Below are 27,677 nucleotides of genomic sequence, written 5' to 3' on the forward strand. Positions count from 1 at the left end.
GATGAAGTGCAACTATATTAAATTTTCTTGCTTTTCTAGCCTTAGTGATTGGAAGAGCAAATGTATGTTTTCAATTTGAAGACCATGATAGCAAATCAAGTAATGGGTTAAATAAACAACGCTTAGACGTATCCTAAGATATCCTTTACTCTTCTCCCTTTTCCTTTCCACCAAGCTCCCTGATTCTTCTCTCTCCGACCATTCTTCGCTCCCCAAGGCCCCAGCGCCTCGACCTGACACACTCTACAGCTGCAAAAATGCTTTTGATTTAGAAAGTGCTTTTATATTACTTCATTCAATCTTTTCAGAAACTCCCTGACATTGTATATTATCATTTCATTATCATTATTCATTATCATTATCACACGAAAGATCTTAAGTTGAGGCCGATTAAGGGTTAGCACAAGGTCGTCAAGTCAATCCATGAAGAACCTTTACTCCACTATCCTTGTTTTCCATCCCTTTCGGGGGCCCCTGCCCCTTCCCCCCAAATTCTTTTCATAACCCCAAACCTTTGCAACCCTGTAAGAAATGTGATTCTCTCGATCCCTTACACGTCCCCAATTTTCTCCTCTTCCCTTGTCGTTGCTCACGCTCCCTCAGCGCAGACCCCTTCCGAACAGCGTATTTTAATATTGTGAGCCAGGGAAGGGGGAAAGGAAAAGAGAAACTGTACAGAAGCAGCTCCGGACCTAGAAGAACCAAGGTTTCCGTGGAGTCAGCATGACGGCTGCAGCACAGCGCCACTCCTCAAACTTTCGATCCCCGTCTCAGAATCCCAAGCTAGGGCCGGGGTTCCCGGTGACACTTACGTGACATTGGCAGGGCCCGGACAACCCGGGGGTGAACGGCGGCCGCCATCTTCTCCCACAATTCCCCACCGCAGACGCTGCGGCTGACTACGGCTACCAAGCTGGGTCAAAAGCGATCCTCCACGCCTGTCTGCGCAGGCGCTGCCCGGGAAGAAAAGGGGCCGCTCAGAGACCGGCTGGAGCTTGACAGAGAAGGGAGCTGGGAAGGGAGCGGGGACTGAAGGAAGGGAACGTGAAGGAGACGGGGAAGAAGGGAAATAAAAAGAAAAGAATGCTGAGGTCGGAGTCTCAGATTACGGCGTGGACCGTAAAGATAATCTCATTGCCGAGAAACCCGAAATTCAGAGGCAACCAGGGACTGACTCAAGGGCATACATACAAAATGTATACATACAAACTCAGCTTTCCTGACTCTCGGTTCATTGTTCCCTGAAAATGTCAGATAGTGATGCCCCGGTGAGACTGGGGGAACGGGGACGCGTGGCCTCTGGACTCCGGGAGTTCTTTAAGGAGAAAGCCAGGGTCCAGGGGGAGAGGTTGTGCGACAAAGGAGTAGGGCGGGGAAGCGGCGAGAGGAAATCAGGAGGAGAAATAGAAATGACGATACGCACGTCGAGCTCGCTAAAGCATTCTCACCAAGCCTTTGCCCTTGCTGTGCCCTTTTTCCTGGCATGCTCACTCCCGCAGGTCTGCACCAGCTCAAATCTCTGCTCGCAGGTGACCTCTTCAGAGACTTCTCTGACATCTTATCCAAGGTGGTCATTCTATCTATCTTTATTATTATTACTTATTTATCAAAGCAGTAATCGCCACCTGACATATGAATCCAGGGATTCTTAACCTGGAGTGTGTGTGATTCATAAAGTAGACTTTAGGAAGTCTATGAATCTCCTAAAATATTATGTAAAATTTAGTGGACATGTATATTCTCTGCACATTTTTCTGGGAAGGAACTCAAGATGGCTCTCTCTAGAGCAATAGTTTGTAATTTGTTTTTTTTTAATTGCAGACTCCTTTGAGAATCTGCATTGCTTCAGACAGAGGTATCTACAGCCTCAGGAGATTCCAGAAAGACTAGACTAAACATTTTTAAGTATCTTATTCTGGTCAACCTCTCAAGATCCCTGAGTGGGAGACAGAAACCTGTCCTGAGACATCTACCTTGGGCTTATCAGAAAACAAACTAGGGGATCTTTCTAGACTTGGTAATTCTTTCATGCTTTGTTTTTTCAGGAAGAAAGGAGTGTGCATTGCTGGGATGGACAAAAGGCCTGTAAGGAGTAGAGGTTGCCTGTTATTAGCAATCTCTTGTAAGATTGGTTGTTCCCACGCCACCCCAACTCCACTATTCACTGAAGTGTCACCTACCAAACTGAACTAGAAGAGGAAAGAGACTCTTGATTTTATCAGAGAAATTTACTAATGCTATTTACTAATGTCTTGTATTTCTTGGCCTCATCCTATGTTCCGTCAGCACTTAAAATATGGTAATATTTGATTCTGGGATCAATATGAATATAAACATACTTTCTGGGTTCTAATAAACTGATAGACCCCTATTATCAGCAACCTCCTAACACCTGTATAACATTGCCAATTATTTTATATCTCCAAGTCAAACACTGCCCCATGTTCTAAATACTAGTTTCAAGGTGACGTGATATAATTGAAACAGCACTGACTTAAAATTCAGAATATTGGATCCTAGTCTGTTTCTATCAGTTACTAGTTGTGACCTGGGCAAGCGTCTACACTTGTCTCACAGGGAAAATAATACCTGCCCTGTTACCTCAAAAGGTTATTGTGAGGATCAGATGACATAATGGATGTGTAAGTGCTTTGTCAATGCAAAGTGCTATATGTGTGTACATGTGGTTTTATTCAAATACCTTTGAAGTATCAAAATCATAGAATGTTAGAGCCAGAAGGGATTATAAGAAATCACCAAGCACAATTTCTTTATTTTAAAAATGAAGAAACTAAGACCTAATATAAAGGATCATCAATACATAAATAACATTGTTGAAGGAAGCCTGTAATAAACCAGTCACTTGAATTTGTTAACTATTTTAATCCTTACCTTGTGGCCTGGATCAAAGATGTTTTTTTGTTTCATTGAGACTATGTATTAGTCTTATATTTAGTCATTGAAGTAAGAGAGCTAAGGTAACATTTCCAAAGAGAATGTTCTACTTATAAAGTCCTCCTCAAGCCTAGAAATTGCCAGCCAAATGCCTTTTGGTCTGACTTATCCCACTACAATTCCTCAGATGGAGGCATTGTAGAGGATGGATTAGTGCTACAATGTCGCTGACCATCTAAGATGAATTTTAACCCAGAGATAGTCACGTTAGGCAAAATATCCCCAAATTTATTTTTTTTACAACAGTATAATGAAATAGAGTCCAGGCTGGATCCCACAAAATGAAGTGATTCCATGGGCTTTGCATAAAAAATTTACTAGACGCCCCAATTCTTTTAATTCTTAGTCTCTGCATCCATCTGGATTTGTTAATACATAATACTCTTGTTTCTACGTGGACTCCATTGGCAAAATTTCCCCCTCCCATATTCCCTACCTATGTTAGACACACACTGGAGAAAATTCAAGAGAAAAGTAAACCCAGTCCCTCCAAACTAAGTATCAGAGCTTTGGAGTGTATCTTCACCCCTCCCCCTGTCCTTTCAGGGCTCAATTTCTGGTAGCCTCACCACTGTTGCTATAGAGACAGTGATATCACCAGTTGTGATTCTGATGTCACTCACCAGTCCCAACAAGGTGGAGGTACATGGAAGGCTGGGGGAGGAAACAAGATCTTGAGCTGAGCAAGAACATCCCAGCATCTTTGTTGACTTTAAAAGTATATTCTGGAGTCTTCTGTGGTCACTACTCCAGTACTACAGAGGTAGGAAATCCCACTGGACTGATAAAACAGCCTATTTTCTGATCCTCTGTGGTTAAAAGGGAGAATTCGGTGACAAGTGATGGGTCTCTGCCCAGTCAATTTAAATTTTACATCAGGGTCTTCTGAAAATATATGGGCCTCTCCTTCGGCAGTGTTACAGCTAAACCTACTATGTTTGCTGTTGAAGTTTTCATTTTGTTGCAAACTGAGCAGATCTCTGACCACCCTTTTGGGCGGCTGAAGGAGGTCTTAGTCTCAGCTTCTCAATTTGACAATGAGACTGGAAGCTTGACTTCCTCCTGACTTTTCTTCTTTATTGTGTGGCTATTCCAAAAGTTCTTTTCTTTCCAGTGCTCTAATAGCAAAATCAGACTGATATAGCTCTGGGTCTTGATTCTTATCCGTTCTCATCCTCTTACTATTGTTTCTGAAGCCTTGGCTAGACAACAGAGAACTGGGAAAGGCAGAATATGTAGATAACTATGCTAAGAAAGTGTCTGTACTAATGGAGCACTGGAGGAAGAAAATACTACTAGAGGGAAAGTGAACATAGAGGAGATCCACCGGAAAGCTTAACAGTGAATAGTAGCAGTGAGAGAAAGACACACACACACACACACACACACACACACACACACACACACACACACACACACACTTCCAATCCTTATTTAAACAAAATCAGTAGAAACTGATTTCATCAACAGCCAAATTTATTGGGTGCCTACAATGTGCCAAACACTTAGAGAAAGGGAGTAAGAGAGAAAAAGAGAATGGATGTAATAAAACACATTCTTTTTTAAAACTAGTAATGAAACCTGGTTCAGTAAACTTTAAAACTTGATCACATATGTATCAACCCTGCTAAAGCTTAATTTATGCCACCTGTAATTTGAGCTTCTCTGGGAGTTTGAGAACCTTGAATTAACAGGAACCTCTGGCTTCTGATGAATACAGGAGAAAATGTCTTGAGATGGAGTACAGCAACTATAACCAAACTTCTGTGTGGTTTATGCCCTTCCTGACTGACATTCATGATTTGCACCTCTTCTAAACTACTACTGAAGTAATAACCACACTGGCATTTTTAAGGAACATTGCAAATCAATCCTTCCATTTGGAGGATCCCTCTATTGGCTACAGAAAACATTCACAGCTTCCAGGATGTTAACCTGCAGAGCTGTAATATTTAAAGGAACAAATTCACTGGTTTTGCTATTCCTTCTCTGGGCCTCAATTTCCTAATCTGTAAAATGAGGGTGTTAGAATAAATTATTTATAAAGTCGATTTATCTTTACACTATATATAGCTTTCTTTTTCTCTACTTCCACCCTAACTCAAGGATATTATTCACCAACTTTGGAGTTAAGAAATTTTTCAAGCCATTCATTGGCTCCATTACACTCTCTAGATTTTCCTTCCCTCTTTTCTATTTCCTTACGAGAAATGCATACAGATTTTGGATATCATCATCATCAAAAGATATTTAAGTACCTCTTTTTATATACTATTATCCAGGACAACTTAGGGAGCTTAAAGTATAAAACAAGCTTCATGGATGCAGATAAACATGCAGAGGACAGAAAATAGAATAAAAACATTAGGACATATGTAAGTGGAAGTGTTTGCTGCATATATATGACTAGTAAGTATACTTTCTGTTTATGAAAAAATACAAGAACACTTCTGAGATGATGATTTATTGGTATTATTGAGATAGGAAGGTCTGTTAATATTTATACCTTGGATAAGTCTCTCAGGTGAATTTATCCCCTAAAGGAGTCAAGCTTCAAGAAAGCCTACCTAATGTATGGCCTACCACTACCAACTTGAGCAAATGATTTCTTTTTGTTCTCAGATTCTTCAGTTTAACAAAGAAAGAAAAATTGAGCTATCTGGATTTAGAAATAGGCAATATTCATATAATCTTTCTTTCAGCAGACAGTTATTAAGCACTAAGTTTAAGATACTTGCTACTATGAGAAATTCCAAAATGGGTTGTTAAGGTCCGGAATTGTCCCCCCTCAGACAGACAGAGGACACGCACAATAATGCAAGTCACACAACGAGGTTTATGTCCAGCCAGCTGGGGTCCGAGTCTCTGCCCGACGCAGCGGGTTTTAACAAGGACCCCAAACACTTAAAGCCAAGGGTTTATATAGCATTTTCAAGGCTTTCCATAGCTTCAGAGAGTACAAGATAAACTACAGGACTTACATAGCTTCAAAGAGTGTAAGATTAACTACAGGACAAGGAGTATAAGATAAGCTACAGGACTTGCATAGCTTTAAGGAGTATAAGATTAACTACAGGACAAGGAGACCTTGAGTATAAGCTAAGCTACAGGACTTCTAGTCTCCATGCTGCAACTGCCCACATCCTGGAATTTACAATTATGTTGTTTCAGGCTAGGGGCTGTTAACCCTGACCTTAAGATAGCAGTTCTCATGCTAACGGTCTCTTACAGGGTAAGAAAATGTATCTGCCCACATGAAACCATCTAATAAAGGAGATGAAATGTATGTAAGCATACATGCTAGGACATAAAGTTTGAAACAAAATATGAGGGAAACTTTGATAATGGATCATTCAATTAGGTGTTTAGAAAACATTCCATGGATGGGGTAAGATGACCTGGGCTATGAAGTTAGGTGGGATTTAGAGGACGTTTTTAGGGGGCTAGGTGGGTATTCCAGGATGAGAGTGCAATGCCCTAATGTCTTCTATGGAAATGTCTTAGTCGTAGAGGTAGTGTAGTATAAGGAAGATAATTGATCTGGAAGCTGCTTTTGACATTAACTATCAGATCCCTTTAAAACATGAGGATGTATATTTCTCTCAAGTTATCAAAGGAATACTTACAAAATGTTTTGAGATCCATGAATTCAGGCCACTTAGTCTCCATTCTAACTATTAATCTTCTGATTTCCTTTTCAAGCAAGTTTGAAATTAAGCTAAAAATGTTCCATTTCTTCATTGTTAAATAAGCCTATATATCAGTGATTTGAAAGTGGAGAATGTCATTTCAGAAATTATTGGCCAGAAGATGAAACCTTTTTTGTCACCTGGAAACCCTCAAATTGCACCAAGAATGAGACCTGGACTTGAAATTTGAATGTCATTTTGTGCTCATCACTTGTGTACTACATGTGAAAAATATGAAATAAACCAAAATCGTTATTTGGAAATAAGAGCAATAGGGTTCATATGTAAAACCGGTCATTTGTATTTGTGTCTTTCTCTTGCAGATTCCTTATAGTACATGGCAGGAGGGGTAGGTGAATTTAGGGATAGTGAAGACAACAACAGATTAATCGAGAACTTTCCTCAGATTTCAGAACCCATCCTCAGTAAGAGTAAGTGATCACATAATTTCCTTACTTTCCTACTTAATTTTCATCCTTGCTTTTTAATTGTTATATAGCGTAAATAAGTCAGTGGATCCTATTGATTTTGCCATTTTATATTAGAAGTAATGCATATAAAGAGCAGTTAAGAGACTTGCACGGTCAACAGTCCAGGACAGCCCATTTCCCAGTCTTCTCATTCTTTGGCCAAGTAATAGTACACCATCCATTCCTTTCTTCATGGTATTGATTCAAGCATAAGAATACTTATATTTAATAGTGAGCTACTAAGAAACAATACCGGGTTTAACTTCATAGACATTAACAGCTTCCTTCTTAGGGTTTTAAAAATCACGTTAAAATGAGATACGAAAGAAGGTTATGAAATCTCAGTGAAAATTTTTAAAGAAAAGAATAAATTATGTTTCTGGAGCTGGCCCGACTTTCTCAGGGAGGCACTCTCCAGATAAGTCCAGGCCCGAAGATTCTCAATTCTGGATGTATGTTAGAATCCCCCACGGAGCTTTTTAGAAATCCAATGCCTAAGTTTCCCCACACTCAAAAAAATTGAAATGATTCTCCGGGGGATGGTATCTCTGATTTAGTATTTTTAAACAGTTTTCTGCATGATTCTAATCAGGGTGGTGAACCCATTGCTGACTCAAGGAATCAGTTATTACAGTGTCAGGCAGAGTAGAAGAAGCTTGTTTCACTGACTCAGGAATCTAAGTCAGTGATTGGGGTGTTAAAACAGGTGCAAATCCTGTGTCAAGAAGAGTAAAAGAAACTTGTTTTGTTGACTCAGTAATCTGAGTCAGTGATTGGGGTACAAATCCTGTAGGAGCAAAGAGCAAGTAGATCTTCCAAGATCTGGTATTTTATTTTTAATAATTACCTGAAATATTCTGTATAACAAGATTAATGAATCCACGTAAATCTGTATAATCTGTTTGATTTGTGCTGGTTTTATTTTGAAGGATGATGCCTACTCCCAGCACAGCCTAAAGTCCTTTAAAACAGATATTTACAATTAACCAGATATTCAATCCCCATTAATGCTTCACTTATTTCAAGTAATTCTTTGTAAAACATGTCACTATAAAAAAAATAGGATAAGCTTTTGGACTTTATTATAACGGAATTTTAAACATTGGGGAGGAAAAGGTGACCATCTTATTCTACCTTGTTCATTGAGAAGCATAGATCGAAGCAACATTTATAATGAAGGAAGGGAAACTGTTATTATAAAGTGTGGACGCCTGGTGATGGAAGTCTGGCACAGGAAAACAGGACAAAGAGGAGCTTCTCATACTTGTAGATCGTCAGTGGGCAAACATGATAATTCGCCATGTCCCCAAGGACCGTCAAATAACATGTGGTGGAAGTGGATGAGACTAAGGCCAAAGGCCAAAGGCCAAGGAGTATATATGGAATAAGGGGTGTGGAATAAGGGGAGGCAATGAAAGCAGCAAGTATACACAATTCTTTCAAGGAAAAATGGCTACAAATAAGGAGTAGTAGTAGCAGCTAAAGAGAAGCTTGGGGTGGAAGAAGACAACTGAAAGGAATATCAGCTTTCTGGCTTGGGAGACTGGGTTGATGGCGGTACCATTACAGAGATTGGGGAATAGAGAAAAGTTGGGAGGGTTATGAAAGAATCAACATCAGCAAGGGTATTACTGCCTCCGTAAATAAAGGCCCATTGGATGGTGCCCATGACATCCCTCTTCTGGCATTCAGTTTGGCTGAATCATGGAGACTGAAAATTCCCCTAGGATACTTGGCTAATTAGAAGAGGGATTGGTCTTAAAAAAAAAAAAAAAAGCTACTAGAATTACTGCTAATATAAGTAAGTTAGTGCTCCAGAAATAATTTAAAAATAAATCATATATTACTTTAAAAAATAAGTTGGTGCAGTAAGAACAGGCAAGGGAGAAATAAATAATTCTATTTTAATCACATTGAGTTTTGAGTGTCTACTGAAAGTCCAAGATGTGGAAGGGCTGTCAAGCAATGACACAAAGAGAAGGACGTAGCTGCGTAGGTACTTTCATAAATAAATCTGTATTAAGCACCTCTAGCACATAGCAGGCACTGGCCTTAGCACAAGAGATACATATGTCTAAGAGATCTTCCTGCAGTTGAGAGCTGAGGATGAAGACATCCAGAGTTAAGTCGGGTTGAAGTAGCTCTTGGGACAGGTCTCTATGAAAGCATTGCTCCTATTTTCCACACGTAAGCCATTTACCTTATTTCTCCTTACTTTCATACAATTTGCCCTTTTGATGACCATTTCTTTCTTTCTTTTTTTTTCCTACTTCCAGATGTCAGAAAGGGTTGACTGGTTACAAAGCCAAAATGGGGTATGCAAAGTTGATATCTATTCACCCGGAGACACCCAACCCCAGGACTGGAAAATGGTAAATGTTAACCTCCTTACGAAAACTGGGTTAGGAATATGTGGCGTGCCATTAAGAGTAGCCTAATTCTCTCCACCACCACCCACCTCTTATTTTTGAAGATTTATTTCTTGGGGAGAAAAATGAACTCCTCTAGAACAAAAAATCCCCATCTTTAATTTTTGGGAAAGTTCTTATAATACATTATCTAGTAGGAGAAATATGCTATAATTAATGAAAAAACTGTGTATTAGAGTTATAAAATTTTGTTTAATTTTCAAACGGAAGGGGATTGGATTTCAAATAGAAGAAATGTCTTCAAAGTTCATAAAAGAATATTTTCTGAAATGTAAGCTGCCTCAAAATTCTCAGAATTATAAACTGTCATTCTGCCTTCATTGTTCAAAGAACAATTTTTAAATGCTTACTTAGTATCTGGCAGTATAAGTCAGGGTCCAGTCAGAAGATGGAAAGCACACCAGTAATTTAATATTAAAATACTGTTTATTAAAGGTAGTTAACTAAAAAAGCTATAAAAGAGAACTGTAAGAGTTCCAGAATTAGCAAATGCAAAAAGCAGCTGCTACCCTTAGGCTGAGAGAGACAGTGAACAAGGAAGAAACTAAGAAACTAAGAAACTGAGCTCTCTCTTCCCCTACCAAGTCTGCTTCAGATCTCTTTGGAGAAGTGTGGCTGCCACCGATACACGCAACCTGTTGGTGCCAGAGACACTTTCCAGAGGGTGCAGGTGGTCCAGAGGGAAACCCTTTCCCTTCAGTGCTTCTATTAACAAAGCCAGCTGCCAAAAGAGAAATGTTTAACAGATCCAGTTCCAGTGTCATAAAGCCAGATAAAGAAGGCTGGATTGACAATTGAGAGACAATGATGGATAACTGATACAGACACTGTACTGAGTCTTAGAATTCTCTCCCGTTAAGGATCTCAATCACTATTGTAATCCTCATCCTTAGTATTAACAGTTATCAAACACTTACTTGCATGTAATGTTACATGACCCGTCTTCTGTTTGTCTAAAATCGATCTGGTCTATCTAGCCTAAGAGATAAAACATTAATGAATCTATGTAAGACATTAAGACACATAATAATAAATATCCAATTACTGTAGAGTAAATGCCAACCAAAACAGCTCCTACTAGACCTTTTATTTACCTCTGCCCTTTCATTTAGAAAAACAAAAGACAGATAAGTTTCAATATTAAAATAACAAAAATTTCTTCATTTTTCACTAAGTAAGAAGCACTCTGGGAAATTAAAAAAAAAAAAACACAACAATCTCTGCTCTCATAGACCTTACCATTCATTTGGCAAAATAAAAACTATACCGGTGAAAATATAATTTAAAAGCTCTGAATAACTGATGGACACGAATTGTAAGAAATCTGTGATCATTTGTCAAATGGATTTTCTGGATAATAATTGCTATAGGTGTTTAAAGAACAGATCATTTCAAAGTGGGAGGGGGTCAGGGAAATTTTTATAAAGTACGTTTAATTGAGCTAGATAGAGGTGAAGAAGAATAGGATGGGAGGTGTGTATGTTGACTTAACACTAAGCTACTGAAGGGGAAGACGACTGAGAAGAGAAAATGAAGCCCCTTAGCCCTTTTCGTATTCTCTGTCATGACATGAAAATTTTCTCTGGCCTTAATTAAGATAGGCTCAGAAATAATTTGACATCCACCTTCCCCAACTGCTCAGGATCTTACTGTATAAGAAGAGGAAGAGTTAAAGTTTGCAAGAGGGCAGAGGGGTTTGGAAGAGATGGATGTTTGATTGTAGACTGCATTGATAGAAAAAAAAATGTGGTTAAACTTTCAGTCAGTCACTATGGCTCCACCATCCACTTTTTTATTTTTATTTTTTGCAAAATTCTTCTGGATCGAATGGAATAATGGACCTAGTGTGCACACATTTTAGGTTTAAAAAACATAGACAATAAAAACTATAAACACAGCAAGCTAACACAACTCTTTAGACTCCATCATAAAGCTCTCTGCTATGCTGTAGGTTTGTTGGGGTTTTTTAATGTTCTGTGAAAAGAATTGAAAAGGATATAAGAATAAACCCCACATCTGCATTATACTAAGACATACCTGTACATGTTAGCCCAATTATGGAAGCACGCCCATATGCAGACAGTGTGCTTATCTGTAAATAAGTAGGTACGATTAAGGGATAATGTTCAAAAACGGATCAAATAAAGATTCCCAATCAAATGCAAAATGAATACATGTTAGGGGATGCCGGGTGGCTCAGTTGGTTAGAGTGCAGGCTCTGAACAATAGGGTTACCGGTTCGATTCCCACATGGGCCGGTGAGCTGGGCCCTCCAGAACTAGATGGAAGACAACGAGCTGCCGCTGAGTGTCCGGAGGAGGGGCAGCCGGATGGCTCAGGTGGTTACAGCCGGAGCTCTTAACACTAAGGTTGCCGGAACCCTCATGGGAGGGTGGGCTGCGCCCCCTGCAACTAAAGATTGAAAATAGCCACTGGACTTGGAGCTGAGCTGCACCCTCCACAACTAGATTGAAGGACAATGACCTGAATGAAGCTGATAGGCCCTGGAGAAACACACGGTTCTCCAATATTCCCCAATAAAATTTATTTTAAAAAAAGAATTATATACCGGTAGATTGAAAAAGCAATTATCAGGGTGGCTGTTAGCTCAATTGGTTAGAACGTGGTGCTAATAACACCACCTTTGCCGGTTCGATCCCCACATGGGCCACTGTGAGCTGCGCCCTCCTTAAAAAAAAAAAAAAAAAGATAATAATAATAATAAATAAATAAATAAATGAAAATAAATGCATACATGTTAAAGATTTTATTTAATTCATTAATGAGGAAATTGGTGAGATGTTACAACTAGTTCAAAGGAGAATTAAAAAAAGAAGCTATAGATCAGCAATATTGAAATGAATGTGCAAATAGAGGCAAAACTGCCCTCTTCCACATTAGAGAAAGGATGTCAGCTGAATCTCTACCGAACAAAATTTACATGTCTATAGACGTAGAATTATTTTGCATTGCTATCAACTATCTAAGCTTACACAGAGGTAAAATAGCTCCCATTGAATCAGAAACAGTTTATGGGAAAGGCTATAGATAATGCTTTGTGTCTAGACTATGCATAGTTTTCTATTGAATCACTAATTTTCCTCTACAGTTGCCTTCATTTTCATTTAAAAAAAAAAAAAGATAACTTTTGACACAAAGTAAGACTAGTGTATTATCAGACTTGGTCTGATTATTTACATAGGTGCAGCAACCAGATAGGACTTTAAGTTTACTGGAAGTTTTTATAAGGAATCTCAGATTGGATTTTTAAAGACCTCCATTATTTGCTATCCTGAGACTAGGAAACTCTCTCCACCAGGTTTTACCTGCAGTCCCTAGAAAAACAAGCATATACACCATAGGATTTCTCTGATGCTATTGTTCCTAAATATAGTCTCAACCACTTGTATTAATCATAACTTTTTATCAAAATATTTTCTATTCTTTATATTTCACAAAGAACACTGGGGAAGGAGAGGTATGTAATTGTTAACAAATTAGCTAAAGTACAGACTAGCAGAATTCATGAATACACATAAGACAACTTCTACAGCCACATCCCTTATACAACCTAAGTGACAAAAATGAACACATTCATTAACAGACCCAAAGATATAACATTTCTATAGTATAAAAAATGAGAAGCAAAATCATATAAACTATACTTAGTTATCAATATTTCAGTATTCTGCTTTACTTAGAAATTATCTAAGTATCCCGTGAATATCCATTAATTTAATACCAGTTCACTATTTTAAGTTACATAAAGATGTTGGAAATTTATCATAAATCTGGCATACTATAAAACGTAACTTGAAATAGTCTGTCAGAATAACTATTCAATTTGATTAAACACAAATTTATATGTTTCATGATATCAAACATTAAGTAGAAGTAATACTACCTTATTGGATCTGTATAACCTGTATAAGTCTGTGAAGAACATATCAAAGTAAAATAAAAATACACATTTGTATCATACTTAACACTGACAAATCAGAATAGACATAGCTGTTTTTATTAAACTAAAATTATTAAACTAATCTTGTTTACCCAACTTAGACTTATCTAACTAATCTAACTTAATAAAGATTTACATAACTTATGTGAACTTAAGTTCCTAAAATATTTCTGAGTTAGGTTCTATAAGAATACTATTATTCGAACATTATTCATTCATAAAACAGGAGGAAATCTTGCCATTTACAACGTGGGTGGACTTTGAGGGCATTATGCTAGGTGAGATAAGTCAGACAGAGAAAAACAAATACCATATGATTTCACTTATATGTGGAATCTAAAGAGAAAAAAGAACTCATACATACAGAAAACAGATTGGGGGTTGCCAGTAGTGGGGGTTGGGTGAAATGGGTGATGGTGGTCAAAAGGTGCAAATTTCCATTTGTAAAATAACTAAGTCATGGGGATGTAATGCACAGCATAGTGACTATAGTTAATAATACTATATTGTATATCTGAAAGTTGCTAGGAGAATAGATCTTGAAAGTTCTCATCATAAGAAAAAATAATTTGAACTATGTGTGGTGATGGATGTTAACTAGACTTATTTTGGTGATAATTTCACAATATATACAAATATTGAATCATTATATTGTACACCTGAAACTAATACAGTGTTATATGTCAATTATATCTCAATTAAAAATAATAATAATAATAAACTTTAAGCCATATGTCAAAAGTTAAAACAGAAACACAAAACTCACCTGTACAGAGATCAAAGGCTCTTCTCCTTCCAGGTGGGCACAAAATTATTGATTTGAGCTTATGATGGGCGAAAAACACTAGCCAAACAGATTTGTTTTGTCTCACCCAACAGAGACTAGAGCTCTATAAACCAAAATTCACTAAAGAATCACAAAATGGTCAAACAGTAAAACAAAGTTCTCAATCATTGCTGACACCAATGATTATCGACCATAAAAAAACCAAAGTGAAAACCAAAAGCAAATTTAGTAGAAAGGAAAAGTAAAACTAGAAACACAGAACACCTGCATAATTCTATTGCCGCTTTGGATTCACCTGTGGGGGCCAAGATGCACCTGGTATCTTGCTCTCATGGTGATATTTACCTCTGTTAGGTGAATCTGTTGGACATCTTAGCAAAGACTTCCAAAACTGTTAAAAGACCATTTTCAGAGAAGAATGAAATAATGACTGTCATACATATATGTGTAAAAATAAACTCACATTAAAGATTATATTTAACTCGTTAACAAGGAACTGGTGTGGTTCAAAGGAGAATTAAAGAAAAAAAAGACACATATAGATCAGGAATATTGAAGTGAATGTGCAAATGGAAGCACCTTTTCCACAGTGTGAGAGGAAGTCAGTCAAACCTTCCCTGGTCAGAATTAATGTGTGAAAAGACAAGTATTATATTGCATTGCTATCAGAGTTGTCAAATAGCTCCAAAGTGTGGAAGGGTGTGCTATAAATTATGCACTGTTTTCCACTGAAGCATAAAATTTCCCTATAGTGGCTATTGTTCAAATTAGAACCATTAAGAGGACTTTGAACCAAGCACGATGGCCAACAAGCAGTTTAAACCAGCCCTGTAGAAGACTGGTACAGGACTGGTACAACTGCTCTTCTCTTCTCTCCAAGTCACAAGACTTGGCAGTGGGTAGAGAGCACCAGATTGAGAGTAGGAACTGGATTTGAATACTAACTCCCATCAAGTAGTAGCTGTGAGATGCTAGTGGATTTATTTAACTTCTCTAAGCCTCAGTTTTCCCACCTGTGAAACTGGAAGAGTAATACCTAGCTTACAGGGTGTGTATGAGGATTAAATGAAATAATGTGTGTAAACCACTTAGCATAGTACCTGGCTAACATAAGTATTTAACAAATAGTAGCTAGTAACTCTATGATGCTTGGTAATTAGAATACCAAATTATTCTTCAAAGATGGGCAATACTTCTGGTCATTTCCAGAAGACATAGCTCCAATAAATACAATGATCCTTTACATTTGATGGTAAATTGGATAATTTCACGTACATTCTTATTTTGGCCTATGTTCAAGTGAAAATTATGGATTACAAAATGTAAATATGTACGTGTGTGCCGGTGCTTGTCACAGCTAGTGTCCGTTAAAGAATCTACATTCACTTAAAAAGACTAATAAATTATCCAGATAGTAGCTCCTCAGTTATAAATCAGATTGTTAGCTCAAGTGATGTTAAATAGTCCATTGGAAGCCATTTAGCATATCCAGATTGTGCTTGTGCATCCGGGCAAAGTAATTAATTGTGCACAATTTTCCTTGACTTTTCTAATTTTTTGAAAACTTTCGTAATAAGAGACGTAAATAAAAACAGATAAACCATAGAAAATAGTAGTTAATACAAAAAAAAATTGATTCAGTTCAAATGCTAACTCGTCTGGGTAGCTGATGACTGTCAGATCTCAAGGATATATGTTGTTAGATGCAATCTAGTGAAGTGGCCGAGAGCATGGGCTCTGGAGTCAGACCGCCTGGGGTGGAATTCCAGCTTCCTCAATGATTAGCTGTATAACTTCAGATAAGTAACTAAATCTCTCAGTTCTTCAATTTCCTCTTCTGTAAAATATGGATAATAAGAGAGCTAACATTTAAGTTTACTATGAGAGCAATATAAAATGAGATAATAGTCTTAAAATACTTGGAACAGTGCCTGATCCATAGTAAGCAAGTAAATGTTTCTTATTTTTATTGTGATGGTTTGAGCAAGTTCAGGTTTGAGCAGGGTGATCGTTTTTGTAAGTGATCTTTGAGTTGTCCTGAATATCCCATATGTTTACTTTGTTACAGTCGGATGAATCCTTGTCTATTTTTAAGGAAGCCTCAACTGATCCTGTCAGAGTGCTCAGCTGGCTCCGCAAAGACCTGGAAAGAAGTACAGCAGGGTTCCAAGATGTTAGGTTTAAGCCCGGAGAATCATCATTTGGTGGGGAAATGACCGACACAGGAGATCCATGCAAGGGTTTCTTTGTGGACTATTACAATACCACCAACAAGGACAGTCCAGGGAGATTGCATTTTGAGATAACTCACAGAGAGAACCCTCTCCAGGGCCCCAGGGCCCAACTTGGCAATAAGAGTTCAGTAGATGAAATTTCCTTCTATGCTAACCGCCTCACAAATCTAGTCATAGCCATGGCCCGCAAAGAGATCAACGAGAAGATCAATGGCTCTGAAAACAAATGTATCCATCAGTCATTGTACATAGGAGATGAACCCAACAAAAGCCTGAGTAAAGTGGCATCAGAGCTGGTGAACAAGACTGTCTCTGCATGTTCCAAAGCCACTACCTCGGATAAGATTCCTGGCTCTGGTGACAGAGCCTTGGGATTGTTCCAGAGTCCCCCAAATTTGAGATACAAGACTACTTTGAAGATCAAGGAGAACAGTAAAGAGAGCAACGGTCCAGCTGACAAGCCTGCTTCTAAGAAATCTTTCTTCTATAAGGAAGAGTTTGAATCTCATAATGCAGTTGATGCCAAAGAGGGTGGAAGGTCCTTCCCTGGGGAGAGAAAGATGTTCAGAGGGCAAGAAAGGCCTGATGACTTTACAGCTTCTGTTAGTCAAGGAATCATGACCTATGCCAACAGTGTGGTATCTGATATGATGGTCTCCATCATGAACACACTAAGGATCCAAGTGAAGGATACAACCATTGCCACCATCCTGCTGAAGAAGGTACTGATCAAGCATGCGAAAGACGTGGTCTCAGATCTCATTGACTCCTTCATGAAGAACCTTCACAATGTCACAGGGAGCCTCATGACTGATACAGACTTTGTCTCGGCTGTGAAAAGAAGTTTATTCTGTCATGGAAGCCAGAAGGCCGCAGATATCATGGATGCCATGCTGAATAAGCTATACACTGTGATGTTTGCCAAGAAACCTCCTGAGTATATCAGGAAAACCAAGGACAAGTCTGAAAGTTATTCCCTTTTGTCCATGAAAGGAATGGGTAACCCTAAAAACCAAAATGTAAACTTTGCAACGATGAAATCTGAAGGTAAATTGAGGGAAAAAGTGTACTGTCCTCCGTGCAAACCAGAGAAGACTTGTGCCGAAACTTTGGGTGAACACATTATCAAAGAGGGACTGAGCTTGTGGCATAAAACTCAGAATAAAGAAGGAAAATCTCCAGATTTCCAGCATGCAGCATTTGCAGATTCCAACAAACAATATAATCCTGCACCAGACATTCCCCTGGGATTTCCTTTGGATACTTGCAAATTCAACCCCCCTATGCCTCACCCAGAGAATCCTGAGAATTTTATGTGTGATTCCTGGGCCAAGGACCTGATTGTATCTGCCTTACTTTTGATTCAGTACCACCTGGCCCAGGGAGGAAGCATGGATGCACAGAGCTTCCTTGAAGCTGCAAGCGACACCAACTTTCCTGCCAAAAAGTTCCCTGTAGTTCCTGATGAGACCAACGTTAAGTCTCCTCATATGGGAGATAACCAAGAAGAAGAAGAAAAGAAGGATCTAAAGGGCATTTTCTTCAACTTTATCCGGAATTTACTTAGTGAGACCATTTTCAAGCGTGACCGTAGCTCTGAATGCAAGGTGCCAGAACCGCCAGTTAAGGAAGAAGACGGCCACCTGTATGAAAGACCTGTAACCCCCACCCCCAACAAGCTAAGTGATGGCGATGAGGCTGGTGGTGCCTTTGCTGGGCTGACCAAGATGGTTGCCAACCAGTTAGACGGCCACATGAATAAGGAGATGATAGAACATCTGACGGACTCAGTGATGAAGTTGTGTCTCATTATTGCCAAGTCCTGTGACTCTCCCTTGACAGAGCTGGGAGATGATAAGTCTGGGGAGGCCACTAGGACAACTTCCACCTTCCCAGAGGGTTTATATGAGTGTTTAGCAGTTAAGGGGACAGGGACAGCAGAGGCTCTTTTGCAGAGTGCCTATCAAGCTGTCCATGATGAATTGAGAGGTGTATCAGAACAGTTGCCTGAAGAGTGTACATCACCCCCAGTGATTGTCAGCAATCACAACCTAAGTGGTGTGGTTCAGGACAAGCAACTCCAGGCCGTACTTCAATGGGTAGCCGCCTCTGAGCTCAATGTCCCGATTTTGTACTTTGCTGGTGATGATGAAGGAATCCAGGAGAAGGTAAGGAAGCAGAGTCAGAGGAATTTATTAATGGTTAATTAGGGTTTTAAGTTCTGTTTTCTTTCTGAATGGGAAGACAGCCACAAGAAGGGTAGAATTTGAAGATGGAGAGATATATTTTAAACAAATCTGATCTTTTTTAATGCATATATTGGTGGGATTGCACAGATGAGGAACCTCCAAGAGAGCTGGTGAAAGAACCAGATTAAGGCCTGGGCTTCAGGCTGAATTTTGGATAGGACAGCATCGCCCAAAGGATGAGTAGGGGCTTCTGGGAAGCATCCCAGGGATGGGTTGAGGGGGGCAGGGGGGCGAAGGAGCTACATTAATGACCTTTTTAAACCTGCCATTATTCTTTTAGCTGGTTGTCTAGGAGGTGTTGGGGATTTGAAGGGATTTCATAAATAGCACCCCTCTTTCCTCACCCTAAGATCTAAATCAATTGAGAATTAAGACTAAAGAATAAGGCAGATGAGAATCCCTGTTATTACTGATAAAGGTAAGTGTGCCTTCTAAATCCTTGCTTCCCTCAATGTAGGCCTTGGAACTGCTCACTGAAGGGATATTTTGAGTCTGGAAAGCGTGAACACTTACGCAAATTGCTGCTTCATCCTATGGTACAGGAATTAAGAGAGAGAGACCATACACCCCCCCCACACACACACACACACACACCTGCTTAGGACTTTGGATTATTTTGTCTTAATTGAGAAAAGTGGAACAATAGTGGTTACCAACTCAGGAGTAAGGGGTGGCACAAGAGGCTGGGATTATTTATAAAAATAATTCATCATTATAGAAATGAGAGGGTGGAAGAAGGGGCTTTCTCTGTTTAAAGAGTGGCATTAGTACCTGGCATTAGTACCCCTTGCAACTGGTTTATTTGGCTTGTGTGATAACCGGGGAGACACAGGATCGTATTGCATCCAGATTAGACTACACTAAGCCTAGACTTGCTACTCAAAATGTGGTCTATGAACCGAAAGCATTGGCATCAGCTGGGAGCTTGTTAGAAGCACAGAATCTCAGGATCGATTCTGGCCTACTGATTCACAATCTTCGTTTCAGCAAAATCCCCAGGTGATTTGTATGCACATTCAAGTTTGGGACAGAGGACAGAACGTGGACTTCCATTCCGACATATATCCCCCTAAGAGTCCTTGGCAAGTTCTCGCTCGTTACAGGTTTTCCAGTCTGCAAAGCAGACAACTATTTTGGTTCATAGCAATTAGCAGAGGGGACTATATTCACAAAAGCTTTAGACTGAAGAAAAAAATCTACAAGGAAGCATAGCTTTGGTACAATGTGTAAAACAGGCTTTTGTTCCATAGCTGTCTTTTCAGTCAAAGCCACCGTATATAAAATCTGTAATACATTCTGGTTTAAAATTATTTTGAATTAGAATTCTGAAAATATACTTGTCTAAAATGGGCCCAGGAGACTTGTAGTCCTCCTCCTACACACACACAAATAAACACACACAGGCCCATACATCTTTGCCCACTGTAAACATAAAGACAGTCATCTATTTTATTAAAGGAAAAGAGTGGAAAGAATGGGCAGCAGCAATCCAAACTTCAACTGATGCATAGATTTGCATTGAACATCAGTATATTTTTAAGAACAGTTAGTTGGATGAAGTGTACCTCATAGAAACTACCTAAAACTAATTTGAGACTGTTTTGGAAAGGGATGTCATAAATGCATACAAATATTCTCATACTGATACAGGTGATTGAAGCCAGTAACACCGGGATGCCCATGAGCCCAATTCCTTTAAATAAATTTGCATCCATTTTTGAATAGATAATGTGTGTATAGTTCAACATCCAAGAGCACAAAAGGATGTACAGTGAAAATTAAGGTTTTTTTCTCATCTTTATCTCCCATCCTGTTGCTCTGTCTGGAGAAAAACATTCTGATCAATTACTTGCTTATCCTTCTAGAAATACATATGCATGCACTTATGTGTACATATCTTATTTTTTAAGTCTCACATGGCAATAAAATATATAAATTCTCTCCTGCAACATATAGAGCTGCCACATCTTTTTACTGACTGCATATTACTTTATTGTATGAAGGTGCTGTATTTACTCTCCAATGTATGGACATTTCAGTTGGCAATATTTTGCTACTACAAGCAATGCTGCTGTATGTACAGAATCAATGTATCTGTATATGCTAAATACTTAGGAAAGGAATTTCAACATCACCACTAATGTGTGTTGTGTATTTGATATAAATTCCCAAATTGCCTTTCATAGAGCTTGCACCAATTTGCACATCTACAAAAACGATTTCCCATACTTGATGATCAACGGTGAATTGCCAAACTTGTGATCTTTTCAAGTGTTGCTTTACTTTGCACTTGTCTTATTAGGTATGAGAGTGAATATCTTTTCATATGTTTAAGAGCTATTTGAATTTTCTTTCTCGTGGATGAATTGTTTGTTTATAATCTCTGCACATTTTTCTATTAGGTTGTTTCTTTCTTATTGATCTGTAGGAGTTTTATGTACAAGATATACACAATATACACAAGCCTTTGTGATATTAAGTACATTTTTAAATCATTTGTCTTTTGGTGTTTTTTGTTTTGTTTTTGCCAAGTAGAATTTTTTAAATGTTTATATAGTCAAATCTAAGACATTTTTTTTCTTTTATTTTTTTCCTGGATTTTGTGTCATATTTTGGAAGACATTCTTCACTCTAAGATATTAACAAAAGTTTCCCGTGTTTTCTTCTAATACTTTTTAAAAAATTATTCAAACTTTGATCCATTTTTAATTCATTTTTATATAAAATATGAGGTAGGTAAGAATGTAATCTGTTATTATTTCCAGATGGCTATCTATCTTTGGTTCTTTTTCTGAACTTTCAGTTCTGTTTCATTGAATTGTTAGACTATTCTTACATTTTAATACTATATGAATAGCACACAGTTTAATTACTGTCATTCTCTAATATATTTTAATATCTGATTGGGCTACAGGCTCCTTATTTCTCTATCTCAGAATTTTCTAGGCTATCTTACCCAATTTCCACCTCCAGCCTCAGGCAACCATAAACCTAATTTCTATCATAGATTTATCTTTTGGACATTTTATACAATGGAGCAATAAAATATATAGTCTTTTACATCCGGCTGTTCACACTAGCGTCTTTTGGAAGTTTAACCATGCTGTAGTATGCATGAGTAGTTCATTCCCTGTTATTGCTGAGTAGTGTGTCATTATGTGGATGGACTAGGCTTTGTTTATCCATTCACCAGTTAAAGAACGTTTGTTTTCACTTTTTCACTGTCATGAATAATACTACTATGAACATTCACATACAAGGCTTTGTGTGCCCATATGTTTTTATTTCTTTTGGGTAACATGGAGTGGAATTGCTGCATCTTATGGTAAGTATATTTTTAAAAACTGCCAAACTGTTTACCAAAATATTTGTACCATTTTATATTTCCATCAACAATTTATATAGGTTTCAGTTTCTCCACATCCTCATCAGCATTGTTTTTGTTTGTTTGTTTTTGGGGTTTTTTTATAGCTATTATTGTGGTATCTAATTGTGGATTTAATTTGATATATATACATTAGAATGACTAAGGATGTTAAACATCTTTTTATGTGTTAATTAGCTATTCATATATATTCTTTGTTGAATCTATGCAAAACTTTTGCTCATACTTTGGTTTGTTTTCTTGTTATAAAGTTGCGAGAATTCTGTATATGTTCTGGATACAAGTCCTTCGTCAAATATGTGATTTGCAAATATTTTCTCTTTGTCTGTGGCTTGTCTTTTTATTTAATGGAGTCTTTTGAAGAGCAAAAGTTTTAATGATGAAATCTAATTCATCGTTTTTTTCTTTTATTGCTTGTGCTTTTGATGTTATATCTAATCTGTGCATAACCCAGTGGTTCTCAACTGGAGGCAGTTTCACTCCCCAAGGAACATTTGGTAATGTCTGGAGACGTTTACTGTTGTCACAACTGGGAGAAGGGTTGCTACTGGAGCGTAATGGGTAGAGCACAAGGAGGCTGCTAAACATCCTACAATGCACAGGACAGTCCCCCAACAAAGAATGATCTGGCCATAAGGTCAGTACTGCCAGAATGAGAAACACTGACCTAACCCAAGGTTAGGAAGATTTTCTTCTTTGTTTTCTTCAAAATGTTTGATAATTTCAGCTCTTACAGTTAGGTCTGTGATCCACTTTGAGTTCATTTTTGTGTGTGACATGAGGTAGGGGTCTAATTCTTTCTTTTGCATGTGGATGTGCAGTTGTCTCAACACCATTTGTTGAAAAGATAAATGGATATCTTGGCCCTTTTAAGTTATTTTTCCCTGTATAAAGCCTCTTTATAAAAAAAATCAATTGACCATAAATGTTGAGGTTCAAACTTTCTTTTGATTGGTGTTTTCATGGTACATCTTTTTCCATAATTTTACTTTTAACCTACCTATATTATTTGAAGTGGTTTTTTGAAGGCAGCATGTAGTTGGATCATGTTTTGTTTTTTGGTGTTATTTTTATATCCATTCTGACAGTTGGTGTTTTTAGACCATTTACGTTTAGGCTAATTATTGATATGTTGGGATTTATGTCTACTATTTTAATATTAGTGCTGTTTGTTCTATTTTTCCTTCCTGTTTTTCTCTTGCCATCTTTTGGATTAAATATTTTTTAGTATTCCATTTTAATTTATCTGTTGTGTTTTTTACTATATCTCTTCGCGTAGTTTATTTTAATGATTTCTCTAGGGATTACAATATGCATACTTCACTTTGTAAAGAGACTATGTAGAATAAATAGTTGCCACTTAAACTAGAACATAGAAATCTTATTACCATTTAGGCCCCTTTACACCTCCCTCTTATGTTGTAGTTATTTCATATATTTAATCTACATACATTGAAAAAAATTCTTAGACAATGTTATTTTTGGATTCAATAATAAAACATTTTAAAGAACTGAGAAGAACAGTTTATTATTTATACTGAGGTTTTTTACTGTTTCTGTAGGTTTTCATTTATTCCTAATGTTCCCAATTTCCTTCTGATAGTATTTTCCTTTTGTCTGAACAACTAGAACACATTTTCTGGCAATAAATTCTCTTAATTTTCTTTAATCTGAAATTTTCATCTGATCTTTATTCCTGAAGTGTATTTTTGCTGGATATAGAATTCTGGTTTGACAATTATTTTCTTTTCGTGCTTGCAAAATATTGTGCCATTTCTTTCTGGCCTCTGTGGTTTCTGATGAGAAATCTGTTGTCATTCAAATTGTTATTCCCCTAAAAATAATAATTTTTCTCCGGCTGTTTTTGATATTTTTTTATTTTCCTTTAGTTTTAAGCAGTTTGATTATGCCATGTCTTAAAGTAAATTTCTTTGGGTTTATCTTATTTTATGTTCACTGAGCTTATTAAATTTGTCAGTTATATCTTTTGGGAAATTGGAGAAGCTTTCTTCCATTATTTCTTCAAGTATTTTTTTCTGCACAACTCTTTTTTCCTCTCCCTCTAGGATTCTAATGACATAAATGTAAAACCTTTTAGTATTGTCCCACAGGCCCTGAACTCTGTTTATTTTTTTCAATCTTTTTTGAAAGAAGTTTAATCAAGCAGAAATTGTGCAGGGTGCCCAATTTCTATTGATCTATCTTCAAGTTTACTGGCTTACTTTTTTTTTTTTAATTTTATTTTTTAAATTTATTGGGGTGACAATTGTTAGTAAAATTACATAGATTTCAGGTGTGCAATTCTGTATCACATCATCTATAAATTACATTGTGTGTTCACCACCCAGAGTCAGTTCACCTTCCATCACCATATATTTGATCCCCCTTACCCTCATCTCCCACCCCCCAACCCCCTTACCCTCTGGTAACCACTGAATTACGTTCCCCAGATTAATTTTCAAACCCCTTGGCCATCGTGTGGTCACCGACTGCCCTCCAATCCCCTCACCCTCCCCCCCACCTCCCACCCCTCCCGCCCATCTAGCAACCCTCAGTTTTTCCTCTATGTATCCAAAACTGTTTCTGATTAGTTTATTCACTTATTCTTTTCTTTAGATTCCACAAATAAGTGAGATCATATGGTACTTATCTTTCTCTGTCTGACTTATTTCACTTAACATAATGTTCTCTAGGTCCATCCATGTTGTTGCAAATGGTAAGATTTCTTTCTTCTTTATAGCTGCGTAATACTCCATTGTATAAATGTACCACAGTTTCTTAATCCAGTCATCTACCGATGGGCATTTTGGTTGTTTCCATGTCTTAGCTATTGTGTATAGTGCTGCAATAAACATAGGAGTGCATAAAGATTTTTGAATTGGAGTTTTGGATTTCTCCGGATAGATACCTAGGAGTGGAATTACTGGATCATAGGGTAGTTCCATTTTCAGATTTTTGAGATACCTCCATACTGTTTTCCATAGTGGGATTGCAGATTGGTGCAGCCACTGTGGCTTACTTTTATATCTCCATTCTGTCCCTTCAATAAGTTTTCATTTTGGGTGGTTTTTTTTTTTTTCAGTTCTAAAATTTCCATTTGGTTTTATATCTTCTTTTTGCCAAGACTTTTGGTCTTTCTATTTGTTTCAACAGTATTTGTATATACTTCAGTTTCTCACATGAAAATTTCCCCTTCTGAAAAAGCTCCTGATATTTGGCCTGTTTATTTGCCCTTTGACTTTTTATCATAGAGTCAGGTGCAGGATGCACAAAATAAAAATTGGGTTATTTCAGTCTGTTGCTGCTAGGATTCCAGATGAATAAGTATTGAATGAATCTTTGAACTGCATTCCTGTTTTAACATTCTAGGGGTTTCTGGTCTATGGGGCATGGGACAGCAGCCACATTTGTTCTTTGACACATTTCTTTCCTGCTCTTGTTGGTTTTGGGACAATGATGGGGGACTGTTCTGTGATATTACAGTGAAGTTAAGAACATTAGAATTCTTAGAGAGCAAGAACACCACTGACCAAACACCTACTAGAAACAGGAAGAATTTTAGTCTTAGGGGGAAATTATATTTTCCATGTCATGGACAGATGGATCTTAACATCTCTTGTTTAAACTAAGGGTGATATAATCAACTTTCTTCTGTCAAACAGGCCAGCAAACTTTACAATAAGGAAGTCTTCCCAACATCTAATTTGAGTCCCTTCTGCAAAAGTTTCTCAAAGTCTAACTGTGCTCTTTGTTCTAGCCTGGGCAGCTATGGGGTGCTAGGGGATGTTCTACCTCTCTATTACTGTTTTCTTTCCTTTCCACAGCTACTCCAGCTCTCAGCTGCTGCTGTGGACAAAGGACGCAGCGTAGGTGAGGTTCTCCAGTCAGTGCTGCGCTATGAGAAGGAGCGACAGCTGGATGAGGCGGTGGGAAATGTTACACGACTGCAGCTGCTGGACTGGCTGATGGTGAACCTGTGATGGGCGCCCACCCGCTGCGTTCCCGGTTCCAGCAGTGGGCCGAGCCCTGGTGCCCTTCCCTTCTCACTTCCACAGCCGCCCTCTCCATATCCTCACAGAGTGCTAACATTATCTTCATCCCACTCCCAGCAAAAACGTCATCTTATGCTAGTCACTGGATTTTGCAGATTTTCTTCTCCATGCGAGCAAGGACATAAAATTTTAAAAAACACATGCAATTAAAGGGCTCCAGGTGTGTGGTTTCCTTGAGATCTAATAGAATAATAAGGGGAAAAAAATCTCAGGAATGAAAAAAATAATCAGATAGCAGAAGAAAAATAATGCTAGGCTAAGAGGTCCTGCCAAAAGTCAGTCGGCCCGTTCACTGTGTATCCCTCATCTGTGCCATGACTTGCAGCTCCTCTGCTTTAATTTAGTGTTCCCTAATATAAGAAGCCATAATTTATCAACTCATGTTAGCCTCTTATGTCTGAAATACGTTCAGACATGTAATATCCATGTGAATTGGGAAATATTTTCTAACATCCAACCCAAGTCATTCTAATTATGATATTAAGGATTTGGCTTCGAGGACAAAACTGTTCACCTCAACTTTATCCATGGTTGAAGAGAGCTGGTATAAAAAAAGCTCCAGAAGACCTGAGTTCTATTGCCATTTCTGTACCTCTCTGGCTATAGGACCTGGGACAAGTTAGCTGTGATGACACTTCTCTGACTTAATATGTCCATTTCACCCCATTTAAGAAGGATTTTCTGTTCTTTTCCTGACCTTTCTATGGAATTGTATGTTCTTGATCCTTCTTTCTGGAAAGTTTCTCCTCCTCTGGTTTCTAATTTTCCTATGGGGACTCAACTTTGTCAATCCCTTACATCTATGTATTTTTCCTAGAACTTTTTCTTTTTTTTTCTTCTTTTTTTTTTTTTTAAGATTTTATTGGTGAAGGGGAACAGGACTTTATTGGGGAACAGTGTGTACTTCCAGGCCTTTTTTCCAAGTCAAGTTGTTGTCCTTTCAATCTTAGTTGTGGAGGGTGCCGTTCAGCTTCAAGTTGTTGTCCTTTCAGTCTTAGTTGTGGAGGGCGCAGCTCAGCTCCAGGTCCAGTTGCCGTTTTCTAGTTGCAGGGGGCAGAGCCCACCATCCCTTGCAGGAGTCGAACCAGCAACCTTGTGGTTGAGAGGACGCGCTTCAACCAACTGAGCCATCTGGGAGCTCAGCGGCAGCTCAGCTCAAGGTGCCGTGTTCAATCTTAGTTGCAGGGGGCGGAGCCCACCATCCCTTGAGGGAGTCGAGGAATCGAACTGGCAACCTTGTGGTTGAGAGCCCACTGGCCCATGTGGGAATCGAACCGGCAGCCTTCGGAGTTAGGAGCATGGAGCTCTAACCGCCTGAGCCACCGGGCTGGCCCCCTAGAACTTTTTCTTGACCCTCTGCTATTCTTATTCTGTATCATCTTTCCTGGGTGATCTCATCTAAACCCATAGCTTCAATTACCTGGTGTCTCTTTCCGTAGAATGTTACACAGTGATTAAAATGAAAA

General features: G+C 38.3%; 2 protein-coding genes across 3 annotated transcripts in view; one reads left to right on the top strand and one right to left on the bottom strand.

Moving 5' to 3' along the window:
• NDUFA9 (NADH:ubiquinone oxidoreductase subunit A9) overlaps positions 1 to 960 on the bottom strand; it is a 31,681-nt gene extending 30,721 nt beyond the window's left edge. The window contains exon 1 of one of the 2 annotated variants that reach the window (XM_033118009.1): positions 813 to 960. In XM_033118009.1, the coding sequence (XP_032973900.1) occupies positions 813 to 861 (49 nt within the window). In that variant the 5' untranslated portion in view covers positions 862 to 960. The remainder of the gene's footprint in view (positions 1 to 812) is intronic. The other variant, XM_033118008.1, reaches the window with a different exon arrangement.
• Positions 961 to 6,999: 6,039 nt separating this feature from the next.
• AKAP3 (A-kinase anchoring protein 3) lies at positions 7,000 to 26,139 on the top strand. Its single transcript, XM_033116121.1, has 4 exons — positions 7,000 to 7,075; positions 9,391 to 9,486; positions 16,387 to 18,693; positions 25,984 to 26,139. Exons 2-4 carry the CDS (start codon positions 9,391 to 9,393, stop codon positions 26,137 to 26,139), a joined length of 2,559 nt encoding a protein of 852 aa, XP_032972012.1. The 5' UTR covers positions 7,000 to 7,075.
• Positions 26,140 to 27,677: the final 1,538 nt, after the last annotated feature.

This window comes from Rhinolophus ferrumequinum, chromosome 10 (genome assembly GCF_004115265.2).
Source record: "Rhinolophus ferrumequinum isolate MPI-CBG mRhiFer1 chromosome 10, mRhiFer1_v1.p, whole genome shotgun sequence".
NCBI lineage: Eukaryota > Metazoa > Chordata > Mammalia > Chiroptera > Rhinolophidae > Rhinolophus > Rhinolophus ferrumequinum.